A 27,717-nucleotide genomic window follows, 5' to 3' on the forward strand; every position below is an offset into this window, starting at 1 on the left:
ATGAGAGTCGAAGGCTCGACCCTGTTGAGCAAGCTCTAGGCATATATGAAAAGGAACTCCTTGCAGTTCTACATGCCTTAGACTCATGGAAGCACTATTTATTGGGGACTCCTTTCATTCTGGGAACGGATCACCAAAGTCTTAAGTACTTCATGACGCAGACCAAGCTCTCCGACAAAGAAATGAGGTGGGCAAATTTCCTTTCGCAATTTCATTTTCATATTGCTCACATTGCTGGCAAGCATAATCAAGTAGCTGATGCACTCTCAAGACGGCCGAGAGTGAATGCGGTTTCCATAGCAACTCACAATGATCTATCTTCAATGATAGATGAGTACGCTATTGATCCCGATTTTAGAGATGTGATTTCAGCCCTTGCATTAGGGAAGAAAGAAGAACCATTTACTTTACAAGATGGTTATCTTCTCTATGGCAATAGACTATGTGTTACTAACTCACTACGTGAGAAAGTAATGTATGAATCTCATGCTCCACCTTATGCGGGGCATAGGGGGATTCAGTCTACCTTAAAGGGAATTGAAACATATTTCTATTGGCCTACAATGAAAGTGAACATACAAGAGTATGTTTCTAAATGTGTGGTATGCCAAAAGACAAAATTTGATAGAGGGAAGCAACTTGGATTGCTTCAACCCTTGCCAATCCCTAATTCACCATGGGAGAGCATATCCATGGATTTTATCTTTGGATTGCCTAAGTCTATCCATGGGAATACGGGAATATGAACGATAGTAAACAGGTTCAGTAAACAAGCTCATTTTATACCTGTCAAAAAGACTATCAAAGCCCATCAAATGGCAACCCTCTTCATTTCACAAATTTTCAACTACCATGGCTTGCCAATCTCCATAGTGTCGGATAGAGATCCTAGAATGACCAGTAATTTCTGGAAGGGTTTCTTTGAGAATTTAGGGACAAGGCTAAACTTCTCTTCGGCCTATCATCCACAAACGGATGGCCAAAGTGAAATAGCTAACCTAACCATTCTCGATCTACTAAAAGCCTATGTAACGGAAGTAGATCAAAGATCCCAATGGGAGAAGTACTTACCCTTAGTAGAGTATGCTTACAATAACACTGTACATACTTCCACGGGAAAAGCACCTTTCGAGGTAATTCAGGGAAGATCAAAAAGTCCCTTGCTACTTAAAGTACACGGGAAGATCTTCGTTGCAGATGAGTATAGCCGAGACCTACAAGAATCTTTTCAAAAGATTAAGGATGCTATCTCTATCTCACAGCAAAGGCAAAAGGCTACTGTTGACAAGCACAGAAGAGCCCAAGCCTTTAAAGAAAACGATTGGGTCTTGTTAAAGTTTCCCAAGGCTCGATTAAGGCACACGACGGGCAAGAATCCTACGGGCCACCAAAAGTACTATGCTAAACTAGCAAAAAGGTACTATGGTCCCTTCCAGATTCTTAGGCCAATCAATGAGATGGCCTATCAACTCAAGTTGCCCAATCATTGGCTCATACACAATGCTTTCCATGTGAGCCTATTAAAGCCTTACAAAGGAGAGCCACCTAAAGAATCAACTATTGAAGACCCATCGGAGATCGAGGACCAAGAGGAGGTGCTGCAGCCCGAGTCCATTCTCCGACATGAAGACAAGGTATTAAGAGGCGGTAAGACTATCCGACGATATCTTATTAAGTTTAAAAATTATCCTTTTGAAGATGCTAGATGGATGCAAGGCATACAATTAAAGGATAACCACTATTGAGCTATTAGAAGCTTGACAGGAGCCGGTGCTGTTTTGGTGTTGAAAGACCCTCTCTTCTATTCCTTGCAATTAATGGTATTCCTTGCAATTCCTATTGGATGACCTTTGAAGTGGACCAATGAGAATTAGGTTAGAGTAAATTTAGCCTAATTAATTTTAAAACACTTAAGAGAAAGAACCAATGAAAATTAAGTCTCCCGGATGATTATTGGACAGCCCGTGAAGGGGTCCAATAGGAATTGAGCAGCCCAATGGGCTACTTAATTCCTATTGGTCAGAATGGGGAAAGGTCCAACAGTTTTTCAAAAATTCAAAAATTCTGAAAATTCCTTTGATTTTTTAAGTTTATGGCAGTTCCTATTCGTGACCTGCGGAGAGTGGCCGTCTACCCTGCTCACGTGCTCTGAACTGCTGCTCCTTTGTTGCCCTGAAGCCCTAGCATGAAATCTGCCCTGCACCTGCCCTGCTGTCTGCCCTGAAACCCTAGGGTGTCATTAATACTGTCTGCACCTAGAACCGAGGCAGCACGAGAGGGAAAGAGCGATCTGCCCTGCACGAGCACCCTGCTGTCTCCTGAAACCCTAGTGCGACTGTGCGCGCGCGCGCGCGAGAGAGAGAGAGAGAGAGAGAGAGAGAGAGAGAGAGAGAGAGAGAGAGAGAGAGAGAGAGAGAGAGAGAGAGAGAGATGAAATGAAATGAAATGTTATATTAACGTCTTCAAAAGGCCAAAATGACCTATGAGACCAAACTGTTACAAAATTGTGAATCGGATACCATGTCTGGGTACAAAAAGACTATAACAAAAATACCACTACTACTAGAATCCATCCTCATCTGCACTCTGGATGTCGAGAGAGTATGGCTCGAATCCTCTGTTGTAGTCTCCGTCGATGTTGTGTAGCCCCTCTCCTCAATTGTGGCCGTTTGGATTTCCGTAGCTCCAGTGCTTGGTCTATGAGAGAGCCGGTAGTGGTCAAATGAGTGTGGGCCGAGCTCTGCAGTGATGGCTGCTCCTCTGGCTGTCCCATATCTAGTGAAAAGAAATCTGTAATCCGTCTCTGGGACTGTCTCTCTCCAGCTCTTCCCAGTAAAGTGTCTCTATATCTGTGTAACTCAAGTAGATATAGCCCAAGACATCTCTGATCCTCATAACTCATGACCCTAGAGAAAGGACCGAAACCCTCTCTGAATAAGCAACAGAAACGGCCCCGAATCTCATAGTACACTGTGCAATGACATATGTAATGTAGCTCTGTCTCTGGCTCTAGCTGGCATAAGTGGCATATCCTATTCTCTGTCGGTATCCCTCTGAATCTACCAGTCTCAATCTCCAGTTGATGTGAGGATGTGCATATCTGACCAATGGCACACCGCAAACCATGAGACATATGTGTATCCATGTAGCTGGGTCGAATCACAAACCCATCTCCTGTGAGGTGGAAAAGATGCTCTCTATAGGAAGCCAGCTTCGTGTCCAACTCCTGTGGCAGCTCTATCCATGTCCTCTTGGTATCCAGCTGGATTAGGTCGAATGAGTCTAGTAATCTCCACCCATGTAAGAGACATGGAGGGTGTCTGAAGAGAGTACTGAAAAGGGGGCAGCTTGTCCATGGTGAAGCCATGTATCCGAAACCATGATGTCATCTGTGCATACCAGCATGAAGTGTCCCCCTGAAGAGCTAACTGCCTGGAAGACTCAAGGGCCAGTCTACCATATCTATAACTAGTAGTATCCCACAAGCTGTGCACAAAGGAGACTAATCAGGTAAGCGCTTCAATCTCCATAGGAGGGGCAGCTAGCTCTGCTCGAATGATAGCGGGAGTACGGAGGCCTTGGCTTTGATCAACCGAGAGATCATAGATACCAAGGGCCTCTCCATACATCTCCAACCATCTTGGCCTACAGGTCACCCCATATCTGCACCACATACATCATAGCTACTAACATATCAAAGAGCCGTAACTTTGTCCCAGGTTCTTGGAACTGAACCTGCGAACACATCCTCTCCAAGCCTCCCAAGGCCGCATAAGCTCTAGTCAATCTAGTCTCTGCTGCTCTCCCCAAAGAAAACCTCGGCCCAGTGAAGACAACCCCAAGGTAGTGTATGCATTTGTATACTCTACAATCTCCTGACCATATGTGAAAGTCGGTGTTGATCTCCTCATCCACTGTGGTGTGGTGTTAAACACCATAACCTTGGTTTTAACAAGGTTTACAGACAATCCACTATCCTCTGCAAAACTGTGTAATGCATCCAACTGTCGCTGCATACCCTCTGGTGAGTCAGAGATCAACACAATATCATCAGCATATAACAACAATGGGATCCACGTCCCTGCAAGCTGGGCACCTTTTCCACCCTCTCTGTCAATGTAATCAAACACCTCATCAACATACATACCAAATAGAGTAGGAGACAATGGGCAACCCTGTTTCACCCCAATGGTGGAGTAAACTAAATCAGATATCCCCCCCCGGGTGCGTACATGTCCCATCATTGATCTGTATAGAGCCATAATCCCCCAAATCAACACTACGGGCACCCCCATCTTCCGCAATCTTCGCATCAATCGAGCTCTCGGTACCATGTCAAATGCTTTGCGGAAATCCACAAAGCTACAATAAATCCGTCTCACATGTGACCTGCCCTCCTCAATGATGGCTCTGAGTATCAGAATATGATCAAGAGTGGAGAAACCCCTCCTAAAACCGGCCTGGCCCTTTGCTCGTATACCCTCACCCTCTGCCCAATTACTCAACTGCTGCTCAAGACTGGATGCATACAACCGTGCCAATGTGTGCCCAACTATAATAGTGCGGTAATTCACAATAGTAGACAACCTCCAAGTCTCAGGTAATCCCTCACACATGGCACGATTGAACAACACTGCAAGAACCTCTACCAGCATATCTCTAGCATGTATAAAGTGCTTTGCTACTAGGCCATCATGATCATATGCCCTGTTGGTCCTCATCCTGTCAATGGCTCTCTTTACCATCTCAGTGGTAAAGAAGGTGTTGGTAGGTGGGCATGGCTCTGTAGGATTTGGAAGGGGATCTTGTCCAGGATCTGTATACAACAATGTTGCATACTGGCCCCACACATCAAGAGAAGTAATCACTGGGGGAGGGGAGTGCTCATGAAAGAATCGCCATGCCTCTCCTAAGTCTCTACTCAAGATCAGTTGATACAAGTCTCGCTCCATCTTGGCCAAATAAGCTCATTTCTTCCATCGCACAAGGCGCCGGGAAGCAATCCGAGACTATCTGTAAGTGATGACTCCTACAAGAAGATCTCTCCGGAGCTAGGCTCTCATCTCTCTGCACTCCTCATCATACCAACTATTCTGGGACATGCTCCCAGAATGTCACCTCCTGGATATGCCTCTGATGCTGCACCATGAAGTGTCTCAGTCAGTAAAGTGGTGCACTCCTCCACTGAGAGACCACGACTAGCTGTGCAAAGAGGGCTATAGATCTCCTCTATATAAACCGAGTCAGTCTCTGGTGTAAATGTATAACGGGTATGTGACCTGCCTCCTGATGTCTGAGTTGTACCATACTCAAATGAAACGGACAATGTCAAAAGAGCGTGATCCATTGCTACACCCACTGGTTTGGCTCCCACTATAAAATCCTGAATACGAGGAATAAAGCTCGGATGTGCCATAACATAGTCCACTGTACTGGCCCCGTGTCTGTGTGGAAAGCATGTGAAACCGGTTGCTCCAGGAAATCGTTGTAAGCCATTAAGTATGGCTAACCCATGTGTGGTCGTCATCTCCGTGAGGTATCTCCCATACTCCGTCTGCTCTCTATCATGTGAGCATCTGTCAAGCCCCAAGTCACCTACATCCAGCTCTCTAAGCATCTCATCTGAAATGTCGTAGAAGACCGTCTGAGAGTTGCCTTTCGGGCATTGAAGTCCCCTAGGAGGATGATATCACCATCCCTAGAAAACTCCCATATATCATCATCTAGCATAGAGAAAGGCGAATGTCCTCTGGGTGCAACATATAATGACGTACTGGGGGGAAGTAATATATGGCAATGTATAGAAACCGGCTTGTGTCAGCTCTCAGCCTCACCCACATGTATCTAGCATGATCATCTCTCCGTACAATACGTAGTAGTGGCTAAATAGCACTGCTACTCCTCCTGAACCTCTACTCCCATGCTCAGATCTCGCAACTGTCCTATGGGCTGTCTCCCATCTGTAACCCACCACATGTGGCATAAGCTGTCCAGGGGCCTGATGAGTCTCTAAGAAAAAACAATGTCCCTCTCTTTGAAACTGTCCTCAAAGGCACCAACGTCCAACCTCATAGATCCATTACAATTCCAAGTAGCCATCTTCAGTGTGGTCCCATAGGTCTCACACCGTCATGTAGAGTGCCGCTCTACAATCTCCACCCGACCATCTCTGTAAAAGGCCGTCTTTCCCTTCTCCCTTGCCACCGTAATCTCTGGCATTACCTCTCTCACATGCGCAAGCTGTGAGAGAGTGAAATCATCACCGAGGAAAATACCCGTCTTCTTGAGAGTAGGTCTCTTTTTCAGGAATTTCTTCTTCTCTTCCAAGGAGGGGAAGCGTAGTATGAGAGCTCTCTCTTTTGAAGATTCTCCCGGGCCACCACTCTCCTTGCCCACTCTCCATGCCTTTGTGTGTGAAGAATTGACCTCTTTTCCACATTGTTTGTCCTTGAGGCCGGTTACCCTCACATATAGAGCACGCGTCCTCCTCCTTCGTTCCTCTTCGAGGGTCATGTTAATAAGAGTGGGTGTACAAGGAGCTTCCTTACCTTTGCCTTTCTTGGTGACCTCAATCCATTTTTCGGCCTCTTCTACTTTCTTTTGTGTTGCGGAGATGACCGCGGCCCATGACTTCTTCTCCTCATCTTTCTTGATAACCCGTATTTCTTCTCTCATGGTATTCAATTCTTCCATCATGGATGGCTGAATTTCGCCGTCTTCAAGCCGCCCACTTTTTGCTGCAAGTAGTTCACCTTGGAGAGTTCGGATTGTGGCTTCTTGTGAAGCCGCTTGCTTTTCGACGCGAGGAATCTTTTCGCATAGGTTCTTCTTCTCCTCTTTCCATTCCTCCATCTTTTGAAGGAAGGCTGCCTCCATCCCTTTCTTCCACTCCTTCACTTCAACTTCAAGTGTTGATATTCCCTTGTTGGTAATTGAGAACTTCATGTTGAGAGGGAGGCGGGCTATAGCCACTGGAGAGGCCATGTGAAAAGGGGTCAATGGTAGCCCAATGGAGGGAGACCATGAGAGAGAGAGAGGGGGGCTGGGCAGGAGGGGCGTGGAGCTGCAGGGGGGGGGGGGGGAGAGAGAGAGAGAGAGAGAGAGAGAGAAGAAGAAGAAGAAGAGAATTGAGACTGCCCCTCACCATCGTCAGCGTGTACCTGCTTCTTCACAAGTGCTAACTTGGTATCCACAAGCAGAGAGCCCAATGATCAGACTACCCCTCACCATCATCAGCGTGTACCTACCTCTTCACAAGTGCTAGCTTGGTATCCACAAGCATAGAGCCCAATGATCAGCCCCAGGGCCCACAGTTATTGCAGCCCCTTCATAACCTGCAAGCTGGGCTTCAAGCTAACAGCATACTGCAGTTCAAGGGTTGAGCAGTAAGTGCACTTTAAGCTATCCTTCTCCTCAATTTTGCCAATTCCACTCACTCTCCATTTCTTATTGGGTTTGAGTCAGTCAAAGGTGGTGCTGAATTGTGTTGATCCCTCACTGCTTGAAAACCAAAAAGAGTTGCAAGATGATTATTGTCGCTGGCTAAACTATGCAAATGACGCATGCATCATCCAGGAGAAGAGCTGCAATGGGCTCGTGAAGTGAAAACAAGTGTAAGAACAGGGCAGTCGCATATAAACTCAATCTTACAATTTTTAAGACCAGTGCTTATCAGAGGTCAATGTGGCCTATGAATCAAAAAGTGGCAATAAGTCCTCTCCCCGTGAATGAGCATGTACTGCATGGCCTGTTTTAATATGGGACAGTCTTTCGTAAGTACAATTATGACTTGTGGTAAAGAAGCACTTTGCAAATTGAAGAGATGAACCTCTTCTGTAAAAGAATGCTAAAATTCACCCATGCATGCAACCACAAAAAAGAAGTGACAGTAAGATATCCCTGTGTTTACTGAGACTAATAATGAAATTACAAACAATAATAATGAGGGTCTATATCAAGAACAAAAGAGAAAAATGTATACCACTCTTGACCCTATAACGTTATGTATATTTGGAGCTTGATAGATTGAGCCATCTAGAATGTAGTACCCTGAAATGGCTATTACTTTCTCTGGACTCTCCCTTTTTTGCTTCCTAAATACATATAAATTTGGTTCTTGAACTTCATATAGCATGTACTCGATTCCTGTCATCTTCCTGTTCAGCCACAAAAAAATAAAAGAAATGATGGCTTGACAAGATTGCAATATCCTGATTAAATACAATTGCATGCAAGAAAATCCTAGAAGATGCAACCAGCACTACAATTTTAATGACAGCTGTAATCTCAACAACAATTGAAACAACAACTGCACGCAAGCAAATTCGAAATGATGGAACCAGCACTGATGATGTCAATAACAGCCAAAACTGGACTCAAGGGAGACGACAGAGAAGGCAAAAAGGTGAAGTTACAAATACTCACAAAACTAGTAAGTTCTACATAGTACGCACGAGAAGAGAGCAAGTGCTCAATGCTGCTATTCATTGCTTCAAGCCCGTGGACACACAATACCTTCATCAAATCCAGTTTTTCCACATTGTCGACTTCCGTTGCTACTTCAACACTTTTTGTCACAGAAACGAAGTGTGCACTTAAATATCTTAGGGTTAATTTAACTATTCCATGTAGGATTCCGCACAGAATAAGAAAACAATGCAGAAAAAAAACACAGCCCTAGGGGCCAGAAGATGGGCTGCCCCCCCCCCCCCCCCCCTCAAGGAGATTTTCTATTAATTCTAAACTGTTATAAGCACAAGAACCAGAACAGCTTCCATTGTTCTCTATCCCGGAGACTATTCTGATGCATAAAAATGCATGTATTTGTGAGCCTTTTGGTCGAAATTTGTCATACTTGTAGCCGAAAACGGCCATGCCTGCTTCGTAATGGAATCTTCTTGGCAAGCGAGGTCCCTTCTGTTATCTGCTTGTGTAGGGGATGCCCAAGAGAATTCACCTTGGCTGAAAACTGCTTCTGAAATTTGTCAGAGTGCTGAAATTAGTGTGCAAAGCGGATACTACACTTGTCTAAGTGGAGCTATTCCCCCAGGGCAACGCACACAAGCTCCTATGGCTGCCCTCCACCTTCGCCCCGAGTTCTATAACGTCTGCACGGCCTTCATGGACCCTTGACAATGAAATCATTGAAGAGAGAGAGAGAGAGAGAGAGAGAGAGAGAGAAAGAAAGAAAGAAAAGAAAGAAAGATTTTTAACGTCTATGTCAGGCCGAAATCGGCCTATGAGACAAATCAAATGTACATGGTGTGTATGTCATCCGTCTATCGGAAAGACAAATGAAACAAAACTGATACAAAACTGAACTGAATGTAGGTAGTGGAGTATCTGAGGAGGGATGGAGCTCTATCTCTAGGGGTATATGCATGTCTATATGCTCAAGGTAGTACAATCATGAGAATGCATCGAGCTATCTAGCTCCATCCTGTACTAATGGGGGGATGTAAGATGTGGTACATGGGCAGAGCTGGTGCCAAGGCTACCCGGATGAAAGCTGTCGGGTCAGCCCTCATCTGAGCTACTCGCTCCTCAGTGGCACGGCGCTCCCGGGCTCGGATCTCCTCGATCTGTCGGTGGTGGAAGCTCGCGCCCCTGTAGCCTGTGACTCGTGGTCGTCGTCTAGCTCGGCTCACCTCCGCCTATGGGAGTGTCACTCCCCTCTGAGTGTCTGGTGAGGGAGGGGCGGCAATCCTCTGAAAGAAGTCTGTGAGCTGCGACTGTCTCCCCTCTGTCTGTGTAGCTGTGTGTGGCTGTAGTAGTGTGTCCCGATGGCTCTGTATCTCTAGTAAGAAACGTCTGAGCTGTCTCTGATCTCGAGAGTCCATGATCTCTCGGAGAGTGGGCTGTCCTCTGAATAAGGCCTCATACCTGCCTCTGATCTCAGTGTATGCTCTGCATCTACATACAAAGTGCTCCTCACTCTCCACCTCCTCTGTGTAGGCTCTGCAGACTCGCTCCTCCCTCGGAACACCAGTATGTCTCCCGATCTCAATCTCTAACCTGTGTGAAGCCACTCTCAGCTGACCAATCGCCACCCGTGAGCTATGTGGCATATATGTGTCCATATAGCGTGGTCTCTGTATGAACCCCCCAGACAATATGGTGAGAAACTGGTCTCTGTAATCTGACATCCTCGTCCCCAAGCCAGGTGACTCCCAGACTCTCCTAGTGTATAGCTGCCACAGATCCTGTCTCAATACCAAGTTCCTCTCACTGCGAGAGAGGTGAACATATGGTGAGTGGGGGTCGTACTGGAATGGTGGTAGGCTCTCCATGTCAAGACCGTGTCCCTCAAACCATGCTCTGACCTGTGAGTACCATGCTCTCTCATGCCCACTCTCTGATAGCTGTATAGCTGCCTCAAATGCTCTACGAGTAAGTCTGTCAGGAGATAGCTCTCTCATCCTCTGGATGAAGCAGACTGTCTGGAATAGTGCCTCTACAACCATAGGTGGTGTGGCGAGCTCGGCTCTAATAATGTCATGTGGCACTGTCTTCTTGCTACGGAGCAAGCGTGAGATCATACATACCTGTGGCCTCTCAAGTTGTGTCCACTGGTCAGCTGTCAATCCTGGTGCCCATACTGCCGCAGAGTACATCAGGGCCGGGGTGACTAAGGTGTCGAAAAGCCACCCCTTCGTGCGGGGCTCATGAAAGTGTGCCTGGTGGCATCTCCGCTCTAGCATGGTCAGAGCTGCATATCCTCGGGTGAGCCTGTCAGCAGCAGCCTGCCTCATAGTGAAGGGTCCTGGTAGGCTGGTGAATGTGATGCCAAGGTAGACATAGGAGGTGACTACATCAACCTGTCCTCCTGCTGCTGTGAAGGTGGCAGCGTTCCTCACTGCACTGGATGTGTGAAAGATCATAACCTTGGTTTTGCCAAGGTTCACAGTCAACCCCCTGTGTGTGCTAAATTCGTCCAAGGCCTCAAGATGGCGTTGCAAGCCCTCGGGTGACTCTGAAATCAACACAATATCATCAGCATATAACATGATGTGGACGGGAGTACTTGCCAAGTCGCTCCCCTCTCCCCCTGCTCGCAGTATGTAGTCGGAGATCTCGTCGATGTAGAGCCCAAAGAGTGTCGGGGAGAGTGGGCATCCTTGCTTAACACCAATGGTGCTAGCAATGGTCTCTGAAAAACCGCCTGGGCAACGAACTCGACCCGTCACCCTCTCGTAGAGAGCATATATGGCCCAAATCATCTCTGTTGGTACCCCAATGCTGTGAAGGCGCTGGAAGAGTCTCTCACGTGGGACTGTGTCAAAGGCCTTGCGGAAATCCACAAAGCAGCAGTAAAGCCTCTTCTTCCGCGCCTTTGCCCCATCAATGAGGCAGCGCAGAACGAAGATGTGATCAGTGGTGGAGAAAGCTCGTCTGAAACCTGCCTGGCCTGGAGCTCGTAAACCCTCGGTCTCTGCGTAGCAGCTGAGCTGTGCCTCAAGTACTGCTCCATATAGCTTGGCCATCGTGTGGCCAATCATGATAGTCTTGTAGTTCCCTGGGTCCAGGGTGTCGCCAGATTTGTGGATAGGCACTATGGTGTGCTGTGTCCACTCCTCTGGGAAGCCCTCCCCTATAGCCCGGTTGAAGACATGTGCAATCAACAGGGCTATAGTGGAGGCCGCATAAATGATGTGCTCACTCTGTAATCCAGTATGGTCAGCTGATCGTCTGTGCTGCATGCGGCGTATGGCCCTCTCTACCATCTCTGCTGTAAAGGAGGAGCACGTGGGGCATGGCTCGTGTGGCTGTGGGATAGGAGGCTGCCCTGGCACCTCATAAAGTCGCTCTGCATAATCATGCCATATCTGTGGATCCTCAATATCTGTAGTCGGACGTGGCTCGTGCAGGGTGCGCCATGCCGTCGCGCTATCCATGCTCATGAATAGGCGGTATAGCTCAAGCTCCTGTGCCTCTTCGAATGCTCGCCGCTTTTGGCGTGTCAGCGTCTTCATATGCCGTCTGGCCTCTCTCTCTGTGATCTCTCCTAAGGCTCGCCGTGCACGGAGACGTCGGTATAGCTCTCTGCACTCATCATCATACTAGCGGTTCTGAGGCATAGTCCCGGGGGGGGGAGTGCGTCCTGTGTGAGTGGTGTGTGGAAAAGAGCTAATAGCTGAAGTGTGGAGAACGGAAGAGATATGTGATGTGAGAACTGAGAGTGGTGTGGATGGGTGGAGGAGGCATAGGCCATGCTCGACCTCGGCTGAGTAAAGAGAGGCTAGCTCATGTGTGAAATGGATGGTGGTGTGTGGAGTGTGTGCTGTGGAGCTTTGTGGGATGGTATCTCCGGTGATGGAGAAAGAGAGGTATGTGTGGTCGGCTCCGATGCGTATGGGTGGAATGGTGAAGGATGTGATAAGGTGTGTAGCCTCCCTGGGTCCCAGAATATAGTCGACTGTACTCCCCCCTCCCTCTGTAACTCCATGTGGCATACAAGTCAGGCCCCCTGAGGTGGGCCACTGGGCCATCCCGTTATAAATAACGAGACAGTGCTGGGAGCCAAGTCGAAGTAGATGTCGTCCGTAGGCTGTGACTGGAGCTCTGTCTGCTGTATCTCTCATAGTAGCCTCCTCATCTAGAGTGTGTAGTGCCTCTGGGTCCTCGTGGTCATATGCCTCACACTGCTCACTGCGCGTACGAGCATTGAAGTCTCCCATAAGGAAGACTTCACCCAGTGTGGAGTACTCCATAATCTCCTCCGTGAGGCATGCGTACGGTGACTCCTGCTCAATAGGGGCGAATCTGGAGCCTGTGGGAGCAAAGTAGCAAAGGGCAATGTAGACGATCCTGTCTCGTGAGAGCTCGAGGCGAATCCACATGTAGCGGGCCTGTGGGTCCCGGGCAACAATCTGTAGTCTGCTGTGAAGCCCCTGTCTAAAGAGTATGGCCACTCCTCCTGAACCGCGAGTGGTGTGCTGGCGCATACATCCCCGATGTAGAGACTCCCACTGGAATCCATGTATCCGTGGTAACCCTCTCTCTGGGCTCTCGTGTGTCTCTGTAAGTAGAATGATGTCTCGACCTCTCATCACCTCCTCAAGTCTCTCTGGGTGTGTCCATAGGTCTCCATTGCAATTCCAAACCGTGACATGAATCTCCTCGTGTGTCCCACAGGCCGCGAGTTCCTATGCGATGGTCTTGCCATCAATGATAACCCTACCATCTCGATATACTGCCTTCTTCCCTTCTTTGCGGGCTTGGTGGACTCTAGGCATGCACGCGCGACGGTGATCTTGTTGCATCTTTGTGAGGTCATCATCAAGATAAATCGGGGGGCCTTCTAGCCCTCTCAAGATGACCCTCTTTCGGAGGAAAGAAGTTCGAGACTCCTCGGAGGCGAATTGGAGGATGAGAGCTCTCTTCTTTGGATCTTTGCCAGCTCTCCAAACTTTGGAGAAAGGGATCTCTTCTTCCTTGTATCCCACTTTCTTGCATAAAGCTTTCCCATCGCTCTCGGGTGTAGACCCTTCTTCTTCTTTGATGCCGGTCACTCGCACATTGAGACGGCGAGCTTGTCGCATCTTCTCCTCCTCGATGGTTGTGTGTACGATGAGTACCTCATCTTTTTGGGCTTCCTCTCTTGCTACCTTCTTGATATTCTTTTTGACCACTTCGACCCATCCTTCTTTAGTGGCCTCTAATTTGTCCTCAATGCTTGCGGTGAGGGCTTTGGTGATCTCCTCCTTGAGGGCTTCCTTAGCCTCCTCTTTAATCTCTCCTTCCTCGGGGGTGAGGGATGTGATGGAAGCATGAAGGAGATCGATTTGTGCCTTCATCTCTTCTTGCTCTTTCCTCCATCTCTCCCTCTCCTTCTCGTTCTCCCGTTCCCTTCTCTCCTTCTCCTCTTTGAGGTTTTGGATTTCCGCTCTCATGTCCTCCTTCTCTTCGTTCCATAGCTTGATGAAGGTGGCTTTCTCCTCCCTCCATATCTCTCTCTCCATCCACCATTCTTTCATGTCCTTCTCCAATTGTGCAAGCCTCTTGTTCGTGAGCATGAAGGTTGTCTTCATTGTCAATGTCGGCGTCTTGATGATGGGGGAAGACATGGTTGTTTTCGAAGCTACCCTCTCTTCATATTGTGAAGAAGAGGGGAGAAGGGGAAGAGAGGGAGTACGTGTGTGTATGCGTGTATGTGTGTAGTGTGTGTGTGGGTATGTATCCGTGTGTGTGTGTGTGTGTGTGTGTGAGAGAGAGAGAGAGAGAGAGAGAGAGATGGCTGCGTGATGGGGAGCGAGGAGGGGCTGCGTGAGGGGGAGGCTGGAGGGGGGCTGCGTGAGGGGGAGGCTGCGAGGAGGGGCTGCGTGAGGGGAAGAGAGGAAGTACGTGTGTAGCAAGGAGAGGCAGTTCAGCAACAGCAGCAGGTTGGTATAACAGCGGCAGCAACAGGCGGGTACTGGGGGTGCTGTGCAGGTGGGGTGGGCGCGTTGAGCAGCTGGGGTGACACAGCAGCGCGCAGTACAGCAGTAGTGTGCCTGGAGCAGCACAGCAGCAGGTACGCGCGCTGGTGCAGCAGGTACGCGCGCTGGTGCAGAGAGAGAGAGAGAGAGAGAGAGAGAGAGAGAGAGAGAGAGAGGGTTGAACTTAGAGCTAAGAGAGGAAATTGTGTGTGTGTGTGTGTGTGTGTGTGCGTTGCTGCAGAGACCTCCCAATTGAGTAGCGCTACATCTCTTATAGCCTTGCATGTGATTTTTGCACCATCTGGTGCTGCACATGGAGAGAGAGAACTGACAGAACTGCCCACGTTGCACGTTTCTTACTGGTTGAGTTTTTTTAATGTTGTGGCCCCTCATTTTAAAGATTTTAAACCTTATACTTAATAACAAGCGTTAAATCTCGGGTTTTTGACCAATCTAGAGCATTATAAAATCTCATGTTTCTATGCCTCACCCGTCTCTGTTTGTCTGGTCTTGCCAAGGCGTATTTACATAGTCTGGCCGACCACTTTCTTGGGCGGCCACCATAACAAGATTAAATCGTGATTTTTTTGAGCGGAATGGAGACACCATCTTATTCATGTGCTTGTTCTGCACTACGTCTGACTATTGTTCTATTTATCATACTATCTGGACACGATTGTCAGGTGCACATCAAACCCTATGTGCAATGTGGACAAGCTAACTCCTATTTCTAGGGTTAAGGACAGCCTAGGAAGTGTTTCGGCACCCTTGTGAGCCTATGCGTAGGACCTACATGTCCAGGCATTTAAAATTAGTTGCATACCCTCTAATTGCACATGAGCATAGCCAGTGTCTGCTACGTGTAGCCATTGGGGAGTGTTCCCACACACTTGCATTAGTACCCAGCCCAGGTATTTATTTGCATGTTAAGCACCTCTTATAAGTGATATACCTAGATGAATCCAAGATAATCCCAAATTCACCTCTTATAAGAGAGTTTCTTTACTTATTAATAAGTGACATTTTTAGAAATCGTGGGATCTAAAGTTGCATTGCCTGACCCAGCTTTAATTCCCTATATAAGTAACCCTAGGGGTCACCTCTCAAGGATAGGTCAATACCCTCAATACCAATATTGAGTACCCGCAGTACCTCCGCATGACTGGCGTTTTTGCACCCAATCAGCCCATCAGCACCATTGTTTTCAGTTCTCAGCCAAAGCCTCGGCACACCATCGCAAGTCCAGCCAATCAGTACTAGCGTTTTCAGTTTTCAGCAAGACAACAGATCAGCCAGCGTTTTCAGATTCAGCCTTTAAATCAGCCAGCATCAGCCCATCCTCGACGTCGGCCATAGCAAATCAGACCATAGCCTTGTCAAGATTGCAAATTCCATTCAGCATCCCTAGCGTTTTGTATTTTCAGCCCTCAGCCTACTATTCAAGCTTGCAGTGCTGGTATTCCGCTGGCCTTTGCAAACCAGCAGTGCCACTTGGCCGAATTTGTTCAAGCTTGCTGTGTTGTTTGCAGTATTCTGCTACAACTACCTGGACTTTGCGAACCAGCAGCCGCCTACCCAATTTGGTCGCCATAACTGTCTTGAATCTCACTCTCATTTCTACGCGGAAGAGTATAGTCGTACGTGCTCTACTTCACCCAAATTGCATGGCATCTCCAGATTACTCTTGGCCCACCTACAAATAATTCACAAAGATCTACCCTTTTACCTTTCACTGTTCTTATACCTATCCAAGTGTATCACCACTAAGTATCTGAAGACCGGTTACTAGATCTCTCCTAATCCTCCTTTTAAAAGAAATTGAGAATCCTTCAATAATTTTCATCTCTTACTTTCACCAACAAAAGCTTCTTTGTCACAAGTAGAGTTCTTGATCTATCTTTGGCATGCTCTTATGAACTTTGAAATTGCCGATGCAATTACAACTAGGACTAACTAGACCTTGAGCTTACCGTTCAATAGAAGGCCTTTTCTTTACGTGCGAGGATCTGCTATGTCTAAAGAATTTCCTCCATTTCTTCCAAAGGTCAGCTTCTCCCCAGGCATGTTGATCTATGATCTGTTGAATGCTTGTGGCCTTTTGCTTCAAACAATAACGTTTAGGCAGCCCACAATGATACTTTTTCAACTACTCTTCCAGAGTAACTAGTCGTTAAAGAGTTCCAAAATTTTGATTTATAGTCCTTAAGGGTTATCCTCTTCTTCAACAAGCAACCGGTTCCATGCTGAGAGAACATCTGCTTCAAAGGGTGGTAAAGATGTGCAAAGTTGCTTGAACTCGAGCCATGTTCCGACTGCTTGGCCTTGCAACAAAAGTGTGGACCACCACTAATGAGCGTTCCCCTTCAACAAAAAGGAAGCATTCCTAACCATGGAAGCTTCTTGTCACGTGCGCATTGCACTTGAGCCACGTGGACAAGCTACTGCTCTACAGGTCAACATCAGTCTTAGTTAGTATACCTTAGGATCTAGCCTGGCACTTTGCTAGCCTCTAGGACATGCATGATATGGCACGTCATAGTTGCATACCCTCACTTGCATAGTACAGTCACTTAAGCATATAGGCATATGGACAATCACTTAAGTCATTTATTAAGAAGTGACTTTGACACGACATTCATAAAAAGTAGGTAGGACAAATGGCTTAAAAACCTATAAAAGAGTCACTCGACCTTCAGCTTTTAGGATCATCAAAATCGAGTACACACAAGGGCAGCCAGTGCCCACAGCACCTCAGCACTCATCGCCAACACTTCAAGACCCTCACCATCAGCGTTTTCAGCCAGCACTCATCTGTGAATTAGCTATCTCGAATTGCCAGTCTGTCTGTGGGTGGAACGAGGACAAGAACCGCACCCACGTGTCAATATTCTCCTCGATTGCCCTCCAAAACAAACTAGTGAATCGGGGATCTTCGTCCGAGAGTATGGAGTCTGGCATGCCATGTAATTGAAAAATCTATGAAACAAACAGTTTCGCCAAACGATCGAGCTTAACTGTCTTCTTTACCGGATTGAAGTGAGCCTGCTTACTGAATCTGTCCATGACTGTCCAAATGTCATCATGCCCATTTTGAGTCTTGGGAAGGTCAAATAAAATCCATGGCAATGCTTCCCAAGGGACGGGAGGGTATGGATAAAGACTATAGAAGTCTTGGTGCCTTGTGCCTATCAAACTTGACCTTTTGGCATACTAAGCAACTGCAAACAAACTCGTCCGCATCCTTTTTGAGCCTCGGCCAATAGAAGTAACGCTCAACACACTTCAAGGTGGTATCTATGCCGAGGTGGCCCAAAAAACAGATGGACAATGACACTCTGTCAAAACCTTTTCCCTCAAAGGCTTTGTAACACATCGTTTTCCACATCAAATCGCCGTCTCGTATGGAGTAGCCCACAATTGTCTCCCCACTCTGCAACCGATTAAAGATGTCTACAAAATCAGGATCAATGGCGTATCGATCTACCATATCCTAGAAGCTTCTATGATGGATCGCGGAAATAGCCAAAACCAAGGACTTGCGAGACAACGCATCTACCACTAAATTCTTCTGTCCCTGAACATAGACAATCTGGAAATGAAACTGTGACAGAATGTTAGCCCACCTCATCTGCTTTTCCGAAAACTGCTTCTAAGACAAGAAGTAGCGTAAACTTTGATGATCTGTGAGCACAGTAAAGTCGGCCCCAAGTAGAAAATGCCTCGACTGTAGAGCATGGATAACTGCCAAAAAGCTCTTTCTCATAAATCTATGTAACCCGATCAGGACGTGAAAACATCCTACTCTCGAACGCTATGACATGGGTTTCGTGCATCAAGAATGCTCCCAAACTATGACCACATGCATCACAGTAAACTTCAAAGGGCCTTTGCAAAGCCAATATTGGTCCCGTTGTCAACTTTTTCTCGAGAGTCTAAAGGTTGCAATCTCTGATGGTCCCCTAGTAAAATGAACCCTTTTTTGAGTCCGCACATGCAAAGGAGAAGCTATCTCTGCAAATTTTCGAATGAACCCCTGATAGTGTCGCGTGCACACTTCACTTGCGCCACGTGGACACGCTTTTGCCATAGTCTAGCATGAGTCTTAGCTTAGGACTGAGCCTAGCACCTTTGTGAGCCTCTAGCAGGACGTGCATGTCCAGGCCAGTCACACTTTCATACCCTCTCTTGCACAAGAACACTCATCTCATCATGCAAGCATCTTACCGCGTGAACCACCTCTTATAAGTCATTTTATTAAAAATGACTTGGAATTCTTTTTGTAAGTTTGTTGGAAAAGTAGGTAGGGCATATTGCTAAAGATCTATAAAAGAAACCCATTGGGCACTCAATAGAAGCAGAAGAAGCACGAGCACAGAAAGGGCAGGCACCGCAGCAGACCGGCAGGCACCCTTAGGCTCCCCAGCGTTTTCTCAACAGTTCAGCGTTTTCAGCCCACAGCCACCAGCGCTTTCAATTTTCAGCCCTTAGCTTCGCCGGACCGCAACTCCCTGTTGCAGTTCCTCGCCGCATTGACCAACCAGCCGTAGATCAGCCTGGCGTTTTCAGTTTTCAGCCAAGACAGCCAGCATTTTGCAATTCCAGCCCAGATCAGCCAGCATTTTGCAATTCCAGCCCAGATCAGCCAGCGTTTTGCATTCTCAGCCCTTGCACGACTCTTGGCGGATGCAGATCAGCCCCGTAGTACCACCACAGTAGAAGATCCATAGCAGAGCATCTAGCGTTTTCAGTTTTCAGCCTTGACGCTGTCGTCGTCGACACCAACGTCGCCATCGACATCATCATCGTCATCGCAGTCCCTATCTTGACGACGACACCTTCGTCATCGTCATCGCAAATCGACGACATCATCGTCGTCATCGTCATAGTCGTCGTCGTCGTCGACACAGTCGTACCCACAGTTCAAAAGGTCGCAGATCAACTCAAACTCTAAAGACGACAGGGGGATCAAGCATTGAGCCAATGGCCCCCTCTATTCTATTCATCAACTACCACAGCATCAGTACCCCTTAGCATCTGCATCTCAGCACTTAGTCATTGTAGTAGCATTTGTGCAAGAATAAAGAAAGTACTTGATCTAGCAACAGAGCAAGGGGACCCTTGAGGGTTGGGACCCGACATCCTTGTGTCATCTCTTTTCTCTCTCTTGTCTCTCTCTTTCTTTCAGTTCTTTCAAGTGAAGTAAAGTGTCCCTTGTGTTTGTGTGCGGAGTACTAGATCCGAGTAAATCCTTATTCTCTTCCCCTACACCTGACAGATAGTAAGAGCACAAACCCAAAAAGCTTCGAAATTCATGAACATTCTTCAAATCGGGCCAATCACGAATGGTCTCCACTTTGGCCGGGTCCATCTTTACACCTGCTGCTGAGATGATGTGTTCCAAAAAAGTGTCTCTCTCGCAAGAAAAAAATATCACTCTTTTTTGCATTTACAACCAATTTATGTTGCCGTAGTGCTTAAAAGACCTGTAACATATGGTGTTTGTGCTCTGCCTCACTCTTGGAAAAGACGATGATGTCGTCAAAGAAAGTGTCCACAAATTATCGGTACTCTCTGAAAATCCTATCCATCATGCAGTTGAATGTAGCCGGAGTATTCGTGAGACCAAAGGGCATCACCAAATACTCGTACAAACCAAAAGTCCTCCTGAAGCTGTCTTGTAGACATCCCCAGGAGCAATTCGGATCTGATGATATCCACTCTTCAGATCGATTCTACTAATGCAAGTAGACGCCTGAAGTTTGTCGAGTATATCATCGATCCTTGGGATAGGGAATTTAATTTTATGGTGATTTTATTGAGAGCTCTATAGTCAATGCACATTCTCCAAGATCCATCTTTCTTCAAAACCAGCAATACAAGCGAACAAAATGGTGAAGTACTAGGCTGGATGAGACCTTTCTCAATAAGTTCTTTTACCTAGTTCATTATTTCTTTATTTTGGGCTATACAGGCGAACAGAATGGTGAAGTACTAGGGTGGATGAGACCTTCTCAATAAGTTCTTTTACCTAGTTCATTATTTCTTTATTTTGGGCTCAGCTAACTCAATAAGGTGGTCGGTTCTGTGGTGTACTACCTGGAATCAAATCAATGATCATGGAGGCTGGAGTAGGTAACTCTCTTGGTAAGCCTTCCGAGAAAAAGTCAGCCTGAGCTTGAAGAAAATCTTTTTGTTTCTTTTTGAGGTCTGTCATATTTGACCTTTGATTGTCATTCAATTCTTTCAAAAAAACTGAATTTCATTAATTTGGAAACGGCTGAAACTAATACAAGCGGGATGAACTCGCCCTTCAGTTTTACATCAAGTACAATCTCTTTGCCCTTCTCATTCTTCAAGATCGCCTTCCTTGCCCTATAATCGACCACGGCGCTGTTCTTGTGGAACCAAGGGATTCCTAGGAGGATGTCGCACCCTTCCAAAGGCATGATGTAAAAGTCCTCGTGCCCCAAATACCCCTGACAATGCAACCGAAGTTTACCAATGACAGGTGTAATGGCAACATCCCGTCCAAGTGCCGCTAGAACAGCCTCGGTTGGTGGCCCCATTTCCTCGGACGTAAACCCAAGTCGAGCCGCCAATTCGGTTGAAATAAAGTTGGCCTTGGCTCCTCCATCAAAGAAATAAAAAGGGCTTCCTCGTCTCGCACATTGCCTCACGCTTTGCAAAGTTCAGTACTTTCATCCATCTAATCAGGATCGGTTCCCACACAGTCTGGTACCAATCCTGCTTTCGTCTTTCCTTTTCTTTCGCGCTCTTTGGCTGCTCTAGAACTCTCTCTGGCTTGTCTTCTGGTCAAGAGCTCTCTCCAGCTCTTTCTGCGAGTGTAGCTTCCGCTTTTCTACACTCATCTGTCCTTTTAGCATTCCTCCCGACCTAAGAGGAGAATTAATGGCTTGATGCCACGCATGTGAATCTCATCAATCGGGTAATCCTTCAAGTGTTTCACAAATCTCAAGTCTCCAGAGACCTGATCAATCTTTTCACACATGTGTCAACCTGCAGTTGACGTTTGTACTCCGCTCTTGTCATTATTGTGACGTATTCTTCATGATTGTATTACCTTTCTTGCCTGGTTCTCTTGCAGATACAAAGACGTACCAGATTAGAGACCCCTGTTCTCGAAAGGATGTACCTCTTCGTCCAAGAGTCGCATCTATTCGGCGAATAGCCATGCCTCTTCGGCGAATGGCTGCACCTCTACGCCGAATGGTCACGACTCTACAGCAGAGAGACACGACTATTGACCTAGGGTCATGTCTTTTGACCAAGGGTCACGTCTCTTCATTGTGTCTCTTCAGATTCTACATAAGAACGCCATTGTAACACATTTCAATCAATCAAACATTCAGTCTCTGAGTCTCTTGTTCTCAAGTTTTGTTCAGAGTTTCACTTTTCTTTTAAGTTTTAGTATGAATAAACACACATAATAAGCGTGTTCTTCACAGTGGTATAAGAGCAAAAAAATTTCCGGGGCCTTTGGACTTGGCGTATACTTAGCTTCGTCGTTGCCTACCCTTCCCGCAACCCTCACCTAGTGAGTTGTATGGCAGCAGAGGAAAGATGGTGGCCAATTGCCTACGTGTATGCCGTAACTCTTAACTTTTCTCTTTAATTCAGAGAAAAACAAAAAAAAGGAATATAAAGAGGGCAGACAGTAGTGTGTGTGAGTGTGTGGCGTACCCAGAATTCATGTGTGGAATGTATCCGAAGGCTCGTATGTACAGCCGGTACATGTAGTGTTGTGCGCCGCACCTCTTCCCAAGCAGCAGAGCATATTACCAAGCGACATCTCAAGCGACAGCGCACGAAATCTTCCACGCTGGCTGACGAAGCGTTGCTGAGTTTTTTTCCGTTGGGGTTAATAATTTACACTGGTTGCTTGACCCTTCATAAGCTTATAATTTATTAAAAGTGCCCGCCGCCCCAAATTTGGGTGACCGGCCATAAGCGGTGTTTCATTAACTTAACCACATTATACAGCATGGCTACAAATTCTTCTACGCAACGAACCAGCAACACAGCGAAACTGTGCAACGCTGGCCTTCTTGCGATTTCTTCTTCTGGCCACACACTACGCGTCGCGGGCTTTACTTTCTCATGGACGATGACGCATACGATGTGCCTGTTCCGTATCTGTCATACGTAGACGACGTGGTGGAAGAAATTATTCCCGAAAATCCTCCTCCCCGCGAGATCATAATCATCTCCGATTCGCCGAAACCCGACATCATACTAATTCCAGATTCTCGAGAGCCGGAAATTGCAAAGATCCCTGCGCCTATACATATTCCTGCATCCGTTCCAAAGCAGGCTGTTCCGGAAGTACCAGAGGGGATTCCGTCTCCCACGTACTCTCCCGAACCTCCGAACTCTCTCGAAAGAGAGTATCTGGAGCACATCTCGCAACGTCGTTTTGGGTTCCAAAGGTGGTCAGTGTGGCGGATTACCATTCGGTGCAAGCAGACAGAGTTGCCACATTACGAGTTCCTTTTGACTCGTTTCCCATTCGTCGCACATCATATTCCGGCTTGTTACGTGGATAACCTCTCCGAGATCCAGGCTTCCCACACATTAATTCCTTACGTCGAGGAAGTCGTGCCAAATTACACTCCACTGACTCCAGAGCTCGACGAGATCGAGGATTTTACGGAGGATGACCCAGCATTCGCTAAGTTCGCGGAGCCACTACACACACCGCCTACTTTACCTACAGGTTGGTCTTTTCTAGCCTCGCCTCGCTACGAGCTGTGAGCTCGTCATGTCGAACTCAGGGACACAACAGGAACAAGTGGACGGAGCAGCACTCTTGGCTGCCATTCAGCAACAGTTTGAGGCCCAAGCTTCACGACAGACCCAGTTCAAGTCTATGCTCCAATCCTTGTCAAATGAAGTTAAAGCCCTGACACAGGCGACACCTTAGCAGGACAGCAGCTCTACATCTTCCATACGTGGCGAAGATCAAGCCATGCCAGATCCACCTGATGAGGTTAACAATCCTGAACTTAAATATTTATTTCGATTAATTACAGAATCTAATAAAAAAAAAGTGGACATCAAACCCTTTGAACCTTATGATGGTCGACGCAATAAGCGGGTGATTGATCGATGGATTTTCAAGATAGACAATTATTTTAATAACCTGGACATAACGGAACAAAAAAAAGTAGCTTTGGCTGCTAGCCTCCTGAAAGACACTACCTTTTTTTGATGGCAAAATCGGGTTGCCTTAGGAAAACAAACACCGACGTGGGCCAAATTCAAGCGCGCAATGTGCAAAGCCTTTGTGCCAGCAAGTGCTGATGTTCATGCACGTTCTACATTGCGCCACTTAAAGCAAACAGGCTCTGTGGCTGCTTACATATCTTAGTTCCAACGACTGAACTTGGAGATAATGACCATTACTCCCGACAATAAATTGCTTTTTTTTCGTCGATGGACTTGAGCCAACCCTTCGCGACGATGTACATAAGGCAAACCCCCCTATAGTTGAGGACGCCATTTCATATGTGGAACAGTTAGGTGACTTTCGTAGAGATCACTTTCCGCTTGGTCAAGCCGGTGATCGCCCATTTGGTCGCGGATCCCGTGCCCCCTTTCGAAACCAGCGTGATGTCTCTTATTCAGGCAATAGATCACATAATGGTTCTAATGTTTCACAGTCCCAATCAACTGCTAGTTCCTTGTCCCGATCTAGTGTTTGGAGTCCGAGAGCGCGGAACAATAGGCCAAATTTTCAAAATGATCGGTCTAATTTTAATCGATGTCGTCGCGGCCGACAATCATTTCGGCAAAATTCTTACCCGGACAGACGTTCATATGGCAATCAAGCGTCAACTTCTGCTACTCCTCCACAACAGTCCAGTTCACAACCCTCCAAAGATGGATTATGTACCCTTTGCGGTGGACCTCATCGTTGGTTCCAATGTGATAAGCGGCCTCAACCATCTAACCTGAGACGAAACGCTAATGCAGAGACACCTACAATGTTACCTTTTAATTCTAACCAGTCTGCCGATTCTACTTCACAGCAAGACAGAGGCAAACGTGTTGTTAACACAATTCGCGATTCTAAGGTGGCTACATTTTTAATTAAAAATGCCCAGAATACTATGCCCATACCAAACAACTTGTCTAATCAAGCCTTAAATCTCCTTGGCTTCATTCATGGCAAACCAATTAACATTTTCGTTGATAGCGGATGTTCCTATAATTTTGTGAGCACCAACATTGTGCATCAACTACAATTACCTATTGTCCAGAGTACTCAACCGTACGATGTTGAGTTAGCCGATGGGTCATTCTTAACGTGCAACACAATTGTTCAGCAGTTTCCCTTTGACGTTCAAGACTATCAGGACAGTCTCACTTTCAAAGTAATGCCATTATCCACTTATGATATGATTCTTGGTCAATGTTGGTTATACCAGTATGACCCTCTGATCAGTTTCCGAGGACATACTATAACTCTTTGCAAGGGTGGCCAGCTTCTTACTCTGAATGGCTTATTTCATATACAACCGGTGACTGTCGTTTCTGCATTGCAAGTTAAACGGATGGTACGCAAACCAGACAATTCTACAGCACTGTTAATGATACGTAGCATCGACGATGATACAACTGATACAGTTCAATCCAGACCAGCACCAAAACCAGCAGCTTACCTTGAGCAACCATTTTATAAACCATACTTGGATCTTTTTCCTGATGACTTGCCGAGCACCTTACCTCCTCGTAGACCAGTGGATCATCCGATTGATCTCATTCCTGACAGTGCTCCACCTACACGAGCTCCATATCGAGTCTCATATTCTGAATCTCAAGAAATTCAGAGACAAATAGCAGAATTATTAGATAAAGGTCATATTCGTCCAAGTAAAAGTCCTTTTGGTGCTCCAGTATTGTTGGTTAAAAAGAAAAAGATGGTTCGATGCGCTTGTGTATTGACTACCGCGCATTAAACAAATTAACAATTAAAAACAAATTTCCTCTTCCACGGATTGATGAACTGTTTGACCAACTTTTGGGTGCTAAAGCATTTTCGAAGATTGACTTAAAGTCTGGTTATCATCAAATCACAATCACAGCAAGTGATGAGTATAAAACGGCATTCATAACAAAATATGGACATTATGAATTTCTGGTAATACCTTTCGGATTAACCAATGCTCTTGCATCATTTATGACCTTAATGAATGAAATTTTTGGTCCATATTTGGATAAATTTGTCATCATCTACTTGGATGACATTCTAGTTTTTAGCAAGGATATTGCAGAACACAAAGAGCATCTTCATTTGGTGTTTTTGGTATTACGGACTAATGTGCTTTATGTCAACAAGAAAAAAAGCGAATTTTTCAAGGATCGGATCGAGTATCTTGGTCATGTTATCTCAGCTGATGGAATAGCAGTTGACCCTCAGAAAATCAAAGTCATTATAGAGTGGCCTCTTCCAACAACAATATCTGATGTTCGTTCATTCTTGGGATTAGCAAATTTCTATCATACCAAGGTTTATAGATTTTCAAATATTGCTGCTCCTCTATCAGAGTTAACGAAGTTTGACAAACTTACGTGGTCTTCAGAAGCAGAAAAGTCTTTTAATGATCTCGAACAAGCCTTAACAACTACTCCAGTCATGGCCATTGCGGATCCTACAAAATCATTTCTTGTGATGACAGATGCTTCAGATCGTGCTTCTGGTGGTGTATTAATGCAAAATGACAGGGTTATTGCATTTGATAGCAAGAAGTTTACTGCTATACAGATCTGTTATCTAGTCTATGACAAAGAGTTTATAGCCATTGTCCATGCATATCGTACATGGAAACATTACCTTTTGGGAGCTAACTCTATTGTCAAGACAAATCATCAATCATTGCAGTATATTTTTACACAACCAGTTATGAACCCTCGACAAGGACGTTGAGTGGAATTTTTGGCAAATTTCCACATGGTCATTGAATATGTACCAGGACTTCAGAATTCGGTAGCAGATGCACTTAGTCGAATGCCTCAAGCTACGTATATGGCAATTTCTACAGTTACATTTGATATTCCTGATTGTTTTAAAAATGAGTACTTGACTAATCGAGATTTTGCTAAAATTTTTCGAGTGCTTCGAACAAACACTCCTACACAGGCAGAAATGAACCTGGTTGTAGCTTATACAATGCAGGATAATCTGTTGTATTATGAGGACAGAATTTGTGTACCACATAATTCGCGTTTGCGAAAAATGATTATTCAAGAACATCATGAAGTACCTTATGCTGCTCATCCCGGAATCAACGAAACGTACAAACTATTGACAGCTGTTTATTATTGGCCTCAAATGAAGCAAGATGTGGTGAACTTTGTCAAAGCTTGTCACTCTTGTCAAACTATGAAGGCGTCCCTCGACAATTACCGCAAGGATTGTTACAACCGTTACCAATTCCAAATGAGCGTTGGGAAAGCATCAGCATGGACTTCACCACAACGTTGCCCAAATCTTCCAAAGGAAATAATCAGCTATTGGTGATAGTGGATCGATTTTCTAAAACGGCACATTTCATACCTTACAGAATGACAGCTTCAACGCCAGATATTGCTTCATTATTCGTGCAACATATATTTCGAATCCATGGATTACCAAAATCAATCATTTTAGATCGAGATCCAAAGTTTATAGGACATTTTTGGACCTCCTTATTCAAATCATTGGGAGCGAATCTCTAATTCAGTTCAGCTTATCATCCACAAACTGATGGACAAACTGAACGAGTAAATCAAATATTGGAAGAAATGTTACGACATTATATACAGACTCGATTGAATTCTTGGGAAGAATATTTGCCATTGATGGAGTTTGCTTACAATAACTCCTTTCATTCAGCAATTGGCATGACTCCCTTCCAAGCAGCCTTTGGACATACTCCGTTAATTCCTACAAATTTTGTGATACAACATAAGGTTGCTTTGGCAAATCAATTGGTAAATGAAATGCAAGATATTCTTATTCAAATCAAGGACAAGTTGACACATGTTCGACAGACTTATCAAAAGCAAGCAATTAAACATCGTCGCCATACAGAGTTTCAGGAAGGAGACTTGGTGTTATTATATGTTGCTTCGCATCGATATAAGACAGTAAAGTCTGTTTTTCCAAAGTTACGACCCAAATATTATGGTCGTTTCAAGATTTTGAAGAAGTATTCTACAGTCAATTACAGACTTGAACTTCCACCAGCATGGGGAAAGATTCATCCAACATTTCATATTTCTTGGCTTAAGAAATATA

General features: G+C 45.8%; 1 protein-coding gene across 1 annotated transcript in view; it reads right to left on the reverse strand.

Moving 5' to 3' along the window:
- Positions 1 to 27,717, reverse strand: part of MED6 (RNA polymerase transcriptional regulation mediator-like protein) — a 120,414-nt gene that overhangs the window by 66,495 nt on the left and 26,202 nt on the right. The window contains exon 2 of the mRNA XM_086499483.1: positions 7,982 to 8,156. Within this exon, the coding sequence (XP_086355609.1) occupies positions 7,982 to 8,156 (175 nt within the window). The remainder of the gene's footprint in view (positions 1 to 7,981; positions 8,157 to 27,717) is intronic.

This window comes from Adiantum capillus-veneris, chromosome 25 (genome assembly GCF_014529385.1).
Source record: "Adiantum capillus-veneris isolate H3 chromosome 25, ASM1452938v2, whole genome shotgun sequence".
Classification (NCBI taxonomy): domain Eukaryota; kingdom Viridiplantae; phylum Streptophyta; class Polypodiopsida; order Polypodiales; family Pteridaceae; genus Adiantum; species Adiantum capillus-veneris.